The 8,875-nt window shown below is 35.7% G+C and overlaps 1 protein-coding gene across 1 annotated transcript; it reads left to right on the forward strand.

Moving 5' to 3' along the window:
- Positions 1-4,457: 4,457 nt before the first annotated feature.
- On the forward strand, positions 4,458-8,581 carry sf3b6 (splicing factor 3b, subunit 6). Its single transcript, XM_006625950.3, has 4 exons — positions 4,458-4,600; positions 5,061-5,179; positions 7,141-7,279; positions 7,543-8,581. The coding sequence occupies exons 1-4, from the start codon at positions 4,571-4,573 to the stop codon at positions 7,630-7,632; spliced, it is 378 nt and encodes a 125-aa protein (XP_006626013.1). The 5' UTR covers positions 4,458-4,570; the 3' UTR covers positions 7,633-8,581.
- The last annotated feature ends 294 nt before the right edge of the window (positions 8,582-8,875 follow it).

Here is an 8,875-nt window from a genome sequence, read left to right on the forward strand (position 1 = left end):
CGAAATGGTTATTGGGATAAAGAGAGATGACCGTTCGAGGGAGCGTCTGTTTGTTGATTTATTACAGTCGTAGACTTGTCTAGCCCCGTTCAGTTTTCGTTCTGAAGAGATCAATATAGTGGTACAAATATCACCAGCCAACCTCCCTTCAATCGACTGTCCTCTGTTTTCAATGTTCAGATATGGTAGCCCTTGTCATCTTAAACTTACAACATTATTGCTGAAGCTCAGTTACCCATGATCAAGTTTTGTATCTTTTGCCATTATTAGAAATACACGATTTGTGGGAAACATGTAAATTAAATAACATTTAATCAAAACTACAACGTTTTTGTGAATACATGAAGCATTGAGAATTAAAACGTTGTCCAATTTATTGTACTTTTTTACATTCTTGGACTAATCTCTAGATTATTTTGATACTGTTTTGGCACCAAAATAATATTATCATTTATCCATCAATCTATTTTCTAACTACTTTTTCCAATTCAGGGTCAAGTGGAAGCAGGAGTGTGTACCTACAGGCAAAAGCACAAGGCCAGGGTACACACTGGAGGGAACACCAGTCCATCACAGGGCACATACAGACACAAACAGAGACACACACACTCACACCAGGCCCAGTTTTCCCAGAAGCCAAATAACCGACCAGTATGCCCTTCGACTATGTGATGAAACTGGAGAACCCAGAGGAAAAACACATGAACATGGGGAGAACATACAAACTCTATGCCAATGGCAACCTAGGTCTGGAATTAAACCAAGGATTTCAGTGTTATAAGGCAGCAATGCTAGCCACTGTGACACCCTTGAACAGACATGATGTAAGTAAATCAATTATGCTGATGAACATTTTTTGTTAAAGTGGTTTATCAATAGAGTGTCTACTCTACTATGAAAGACACAAGCCAGTAATATGTAAGGCCACAGTGGGAATAAATACAGGTATAAGCTATACTGTACATCTACAAGGCAAGGTTTGCTCCAGGTTGCAGATACTGTCTTTTCTGATTCTGTCCCATTCCTCTCCTGAAGCCTGAATAAGGATGTGCCTGTTCATTGGTCTTTGCCACATGGCGTCTCAAGTTCAACTTCAAGTTTTTTGTCATATGTACCTAAGCAGAGTGAAATACTAACTTCCATGCTTTCCTTACATGCCAAATGACATAACATTGACATACAAAATGACAGAACAAATGACATCACCTGAGGTAACATAGTTCATCCTCCAATTAACATTTGACATAAAAGGCATTGATTTCTTTAAAAACGGGATATATTGCTTCTTTTCTGTGTGTTTGCTCCCTGATTTGCACTAGACTTAACACTCAATGGATTAAATCATCTTTCCAACCAGCCCATCATTCCATGTTGACCTTCCTTCTCCCACTAACTAATGAAGGGACAGTGCCTTCTCCTAAGCAAAGTAAGCAGGCTCCCAGAACTCATGGTTTTTAAGAGGCCACCATTCAAACTTACACTTTCAGCTGACCCTGGCACATTATGCTTTTGCTGCAACACTCGGTATTGTGTCCTTAGTGCTCTGAGCAGGTGTCAATAGAGGAAATGACCAGTGTCAATGAGAACCCACAGTTCCTCAATGACTTATGGGATGCACAGATTGTTCCCACTGCTGATCAGGGCCCTGTTTTATGGTTTCCACTGTGATAGAGTCAACAGTCTAAAATATGTTTTCATTATTATAATTTCTCTGATTCTCTGAGGCTTTTTTTTTCCGGTGCTTGTACTGTTGCTGCAGGTGTCCTTTATTGCCACAACCCCAGAAAAATGGTCATGTAACTTCTGTTATTTAGGTTTATGGTTTGTGCACAGGCAAATGAGTCTTCATTCTCTGCTGTCCTCCTTGGTGACAGCCAGACAGGATCCTCCAAGGATATCCAGGGCCAGGATGAAAAGCTCACTGCGGATGACTGAGTGACATAGGTTCTTTAGACATAGATCTGTGGTTCTGTCCAGTCAGATAGCATCTGCAGCAAATGATCCAAGACACATTTAAGTTGCTTTGTTTCTGCTGGTGTCTGCTGGCAGTGCTTTTGCTGTTCGTTGATATGTAAGCTGTATGTAACAAATATACCCCTGCGTATAACAGGGATCTCAGCCGCCCTGGCTGGGGGAGTTCTCCTTTAGCTCAGCTGCCAAGTTCCCTGTTGCGTGACACTGGAGACCCGGGTTCATGCCCACTGAGGGACGGACTGGCAGGGCAGGAGCGGCAAGGAAGGAAACCCCAAGAACTGTTACATGTACAATAAAGTATTGATGTTGTCTGTTGTAAGCAGAAATTGGTTTTAATTTTTATTGCTGAATTGGTAGCTTTCTCCCTCACCAACTCTCAGAGTCTCCCCAGTTACCAAAGTTGCTGCCCCGCCTTTTGGAGTCACATATAGCTCACATTGCCATCAAAAGTTTAGCACTGCTCTAGTGAACATTTTGGAAAACTGCTGTCCTTTCCTTTTGTCCTCCTCCATAGAGGTATGAGCTTTTTTTATCTTAAAACTAATAGTTCACCCTCTTGTGTCCCTTTGTCAGAACTTAGAAAATGGTGTTATCCCATCTTCCTTCTGTCTGATACAGGCTACTGTAACATTTCTTTGGGTTTCCTCCTTTGCCGCTCCTGCCCTGTCAGTTCGTCACTGCCTGGGCAGGAACTCGAGTCTCCGGCGTCACTCCAACACTCGAACTTGCCGACCGAGCTCAGGGGCGTATTCGTTACACTAGCGATTAATGTGGAATTGTGAACGTTGTGACTTTGAAAACAATAGCTACAACCAGAATTGCAATACTGATTCCTTATTGAAAAAGAAAATGAAGAAATACTGCAGCTCAGATAAAACTGCAGATAGATCAACATAGTTTTCCCAAAACATTTAAAGCACAGACTTCCCAAGTCCGAGAACAGCTCCCCTGTGCTGGAGAGTATACCTCCTAGGGCTGCAATGCAAAAATGGAGTGGAGGAATTTACACAATCATACAATCATACAAACCTACAAAGCAGGATATAATACAATATATTTTCATAGATTATCTATCTACATTAATACACGTACGTACAATTATAATAACACCGGTGATTATGTCTCTGTAAATAACATTATCTACTACTTTAATACATGGAAATTATTTTTGCAATTTCAAGGAATTCACACACGAGCATCTCAACTCACAGACGTTCCACACCTCCTGGGTAGATGGCGCTAGAAGATGCAAGGAGGATTAAAACAGTTTACAAATTTCAAATTACAAATTTCTTTGTCATGACGCTCTATGGTTGTTTTGGCTGCTCTAATGCTTAGCGACTTGTGGAGCTGTGTGGCTGTATAGACTTTTCAGCTTGGGCGAGATGTTTCGTTTGAGTGAGACTTTGAATTCTAAATCGACTCTGCTTTTCATCTACAGGTTTTTTTAATTGGCAATTTTTATACAAACAAAACTTATATAATTGTAAGCACTGTATATATGTCGTATATACAGTATATTGCTTTAAAATAATAGTTTATGAAGAGGCTAATGCTGAACTGAAGTATCATGTTATCATGATCCTTTCCTAAAAAAGAGGACATTGGCTGAGATATGGCTGAGAGTATCTCCCCGTTTACCAGGAGAAAAGTACATTTTGATTATGGATAACGAGAATCGTGTTAGAGCAAGAACTGAATACATAATTATTCCTTAATTCTTCCCACCCCTTTAAAAACTAAACACATTTATGTTAAAGTTATTAACAAAATATATAATTCTAAGGAATTTCCAAGGAGGTTAAACTTGGACTGTAACATCTGTATTTTTCTGAGTCTGGTATTAAAGCTATTGAACTGATTTTTTCCAAGTCATTATACAACAGGCTTTTGGTATTGTTATGTTTGTTCTTGATTAAAAAGCAGAACTATCCTTATAAATTTAACTTATAAGGGCATTGTTCTTGCTCTTATGAGTAAATACAGTATAATGTTAATACATCTACTGTTAATACAGTATAATGTTAAATGTTATATTAATAGTAGCACAATTTACACAGAGTACTTAAAACTTCTATGTGCTTCAAATAGTTTATAAATTCAATTAGTATGCAATTTTTGGATAGTGTAAAATATAAAAATATGAAAACTGTTTTTCGCAATTCCTTCATATACAGTATGCTTATTTTATGTGTCATACAATGTAATGTTGAAATTTCCAATCTGATTTCTTGTTCTATTGATTCATTCGATTTTTTAAATTTGTATACTGTTGTAAATAATAATAATAATAATAATAATAATAATAATAATAATAATAATAATAATAATACGTTTGTTTTTTTCCGCTGGAGTTCACGCAGACCGGATTTTATTGAACGTCGAAGAATACACCAAAGGGAGAAGACGACAAGAGTCTGCATAGTGAACGTACCCTATAAACATTACCCTTTAGATTTACGATAGGAGAGACGTCATCACTATGCGTCCATTTTCTTGATCACTCTTCCTGTGAGACAACGAGGAATCAGGATTGTAACCACTGTTCGTGGCGTCTTTATTTTTGTTAGTAGGATTGTGGAAATAAATCGCAATCATGGCTATGCAGGCAGCTAAAAGAGCTAATGTAAGTTGTTTTAAATATTTTTTAAATCTTTTTCAATCGTGTATTTGAGTTATTATGTTATTTGTGTTACTGAGCTAACTGGGCCCGTTTTGCTAAAATCTTGTTTGTTTCAGTAACTTATTTGTTCGGTAAATGTTTATTTAAATAAGAGCACAATCACATAATTTATAAAGAATGGGGTTTGTACTTCGATGGAAGTACAAAAAGACTATTTTTTTCCAAACATGCATTCAACGTGTATCAAACTTGTAATATAAATGTTTGATTTCCCTCTTTCTCTAATATACAACAATAATGTACTAATTAGCAAAAGGTGCTTTTGATAAAATGGTATTTTGACGCTCTTTAGTCAATTTATAAATGGATATCTTCTTCAGGATTTCTTAACTAGTTTAAAGTGATTATATGAAGTGTCAAGTTTGAATTATTTAAAAATTATTTTGATGTTTCCTTTTGTCAGATTCGATTGCCGCCAGAAGTAAACAGAATCCTCTATATTCGTAATCTTCCTTACAAAATCACAGCGGAAGAAATGTATGATATATTTGGAAAGTATGGACCAATACGGCAAATCCGAGTGTAAGTGTTATAAGGTGTTTTTTTTTTTAATATGCCTTTCACTTAGAGGGCGTAAATGGATACATTTTAAGAACTACCACAATTCATGTAACTGCCAGTCTTAATGCACATTATAATTATGGCTTTGGACAAAATAAAATATTCAAAAAAAGTTTAATGGATATTTTATTTGTATAACGTAGAGGTAGTGCAGAGTGATATGTCAACAAGAATCACACTTTAGCGTCTGGGTTTGGGAGCAGAGGCTAAAAACAAGACCACCTGTTACTCTTTTCGCACTTTTACAAGTGATCTAGACAATGGGTTTCCACTCCTGGTCCTGGAGGGCTATACTGCTTTATCAGTCGTTTTTTGCTCAAGCCAAGCACAGGTTACACATTTGAACCTTTGATTGACTTAATAATAGTATGAGTTTGAGCTGTTTGATTGTTTACTCTCTTAATCGTATCGGAGATCACCTCTTTGCTCTTTGAGTTTTAAAAGTAATATAAAATCCCAAATGTCTTAAGTACAAAATAAAAAGTTTCCACACGTTACAATCAAGCAACGTGCTAGTTCAATTAAAGCTTCCATTTTCAATTTGAGGTTATTAACCTTGGCTGGAATGAAAACCAGCAGGACCTCCAGGACCAGGATTGGGAACCCTCCTCTAGACTACTACCTGTATTTTCTTCATGTTAGGAAGATGGATCGAGTGCCATATGAGCATTGATGTCAGGGTTTCTAGCTTTGCAGCAGATTTGGTTGCCCCTATTTTATTATTTGTTTACTTAATCACTACCTAAAGTTCTGTTATATTGCCTTGTAATGTGTGGAGCTGCAGCTACCAATGTATATTGCTTGTAAACTCAATTTATTACAAATGATTTTTGGGAATGAAAAGATTGGACAAGAGTAAAGACTGGGGACTCCAAAAGAGCAAAACGTGTTACAGCTTGTGTTTACCAGTCATATCACTTCCTACCTCAATTAAAATTATTCCCATTAATTTATTATTTTTTCTTGGGTATGATTTTTCCCAAATTCTGTAGAACTTCTGTTCATGTTCAATGTCAGAATTGGGCTAATACTGCTATAGATCACTTTCTCCAACACAATTTACATTTGCTTTGGATGAACTTAGTTTCAGGTTAGCATTGTTTCCTTTGTTACAAACAAAATCATTGTTATAAATGGCTTTTGCTTGGTGTGTTTTGCAACACTCCCACTGTTAACACACACCATCAAGTTAAGGTCTAATGTTACTTTTGTATAGAGTCTCTTTTACTGCATATTTCTTTCATTTCCAATTGTAGTGAAATTTGGATCTTGGGGTTATCTGACCCTTAGATTTAGTATGCATACATAGATTACTTCCCTCATGAGAAAGCTCAATGTTTGTAGCATGTTAGATTTCAGATATAAGCATACAAATTGAAAACCTATAAGAATGTAGACAGTTTAAAATGTATAAATATGTATTTTTATTTTTTGATTAAATTAATAATACAATAAATTGAATAACTGAAGAAACCTACACGCCTGTATGTATTCTCACAATTGCATAAGGAATCCAAAAAATAGAATATTCACAGAGATTGCAACCTACCAGAAGAATCAAGGTGAAGGTCATGCACAAGATTATTGAAAATGGCTGAAATTGTGATTTGTCAAATTCTTAAAAATAAAGCAGTACACAAAATATAGCAGTGACAATATTTTGTGATTGTTTTTTCTGTTAAACTTTTTTTTACATTTTACCTGTTTAATTCTAAGTGCCAAATAGAACTGTTGTGATATTGTCATTCTTGTGCTGGTGCTAGAGACTTCAAAATGAAAATAATAACAAATTACAAACTTAACCTTTCAATTTCTTCAAGGGCTTTTATTGAAGTCAGGTGCTTTTATATTTTGTATGTTTTCATATTATTTTTGCATTAACGTTATTTACATTTCATTAATCGGACATATTTTTTTCCTAGTGGGAACACACCAGAGACAAGAGGAACAGCATATGTTGTCTATGAAGACATCTTTGATGCCAAGAATGCCTGTGATCACTTATCTGGATTTAATGTTTGCAACAGATATCTTGTTGTCTTGTACTACAATGCTAACAGGGTATGCATATTAAAACATTGCTTTTCAATTATTGTTTTTAGTGTAAAAGCAAATGAGTCCATTTTATTTGAAGATTTAGATCTTCAGATGGAAGAGATATAGTTCACAAAAAATGATATATGTACATGACAAATTATTGAGTGTTGCAGTATTTCCGGATGTTTTTTAGGTTATCTATGTTTAGTTTCATATACGTATTTGCATAAGTGGGCAATTTGTACATATTGGCTGTTTTTATGATCTGTCAAACTTTTTTTTTTCAGGCTTTCCAGAAAATGGATACAAAGAAAAAAGAGGAACAACTAAAACTTCTCAAGGAAAAATACGGCATCAACACAGATCCACCAAAATAATTTGACATAATTGGACTTTTGCTTGCTTTGAAGTGCTGTTTTCTCAATTCAGTTTAGTTGTTGTATTGTATTTGAAGGTCTTTTATTCATGATTATAAGAACGTTTAGAAATTATTTTTTCAGTCTTGCATATTTTTGGTTTGTAAACGTTGATGGGGGAAAATGGGAACACATTTTTAATATCTTCTGTTAAGCAGTTATAGATATACCACCTCCTTATTCAGTTGGTAATTATCTTACTTTTTGACTGTAAATGTATTTTATATGCCCAAATCTCATCCTTGTTTAATGATAGCAGTGTTGTAGAAATTTAGCAGTACCTTTTTGTTAACATTTTGAAAGTTTTATGAATGAAACTTTTCACTTTTTAAAGAATATATGATTGCCACATTTCCATAACCATTTGAGGTAAAAAAATCTCCTTTTTTAAAATGTTTTCTGTCAGTAGTCTTCTGTTGTAGGGACGGCCTGAATATTTCCTAGCAGTCCACCTCACGGAACCAGAAATTAAAGGGTCAACGATTGTCTCTGTCCTCATTTGTATCCCCACTTTGCCCACCATTTTTTTTGATAAAATGTTCTTTCTACTTTTGTGGACCCCTGACTTCATTTCCATAAGTGATTTTGGTCAGGTAGAATATGGGGACAACAAAAATAAGTAAATTAATCTGGATTTACTTTAAAGCTATTTCCAAGGCATGATGGCACTGTCCTTTCAAAAGCTTCTTGCAAGATAACCAGTAGTGGGGAGTGGCTGTGGGCATTTGTAATCCATGACCTGTTACAAGACTGATGGCTTAAAGGTGGGCAACTCAAAGGAGTCTGTATACACTTCTTTGTTCTTGGCATGTGTGATTGTGGGTTTCATATCTGTGACATGTAAGATGACATGTAATCAAATGTACAAATTGGGTAGATAAACAATCGGCAATTCTTGTTTTTCACCAGTCTTGAGTTTCAGCAAGTTGCCTTATTACACCTGTGCCCAGTAAAATGTTGCATGTAGCAGTTACAATCTTTGGAGCCTACAATCATGATCAGCTAAATGTTTGCCAAAAACACATTTAATCAGTATTAAAAGCATGTAAACTTGTTTAAAAAAACATGCATCGGTAAGTTCTTATCTTGATAGTGTTGACATATAAGTGGTCATTTGCAGTATAGATAATAATCCTTATGCTTTTATTGTTGACCACGCAAAGTATTTTACAGGGAATGGGGACTTCCCTTTTCCACTAACACT

The sequence above is a fragment of the Lepisosteus oculatus genome, chromosome 2 (assembly GCF_040954835.1).
Source record: "Lepisosteus oculatus isolate fLepOcu1 chromosome 2, fLepOcu1.hap2, whole genome shotgun sequence".
Lineage (NCBI taxonomy): Eukaryota > Metazoa > Chordata > Actinopteri > Semionotiformes > Lepisosteidae > Lepisosteus > Lepisosteus oculatus.

What these genes read in the sequence shown, in the direction of transcription:
- sf3b6 (XM_006625950.3), top strand. Translation starts at nt 4,571, where the DNA reads ATGGCTATGCAGGCAGCTAAAAGAGCTAAT. An exon ending in CCAATACGGCAAATCCGAGT is followed by an intron (nt 5,180 to 7,140) that starts GTAAGTGTTATA and finishes TTTTTTTCCTAG; the next exon opens with TGGGAACACACCAGAGACAA. An exon ending in TGTACTACAATGCTAACAGG is followed by an intron (nt 7,280 to 7,542) that starts GTATGCATATTA and finishes TTTTTTTTTCAG; the next exon opens with GCTTTCCAGAAAATGGATAC.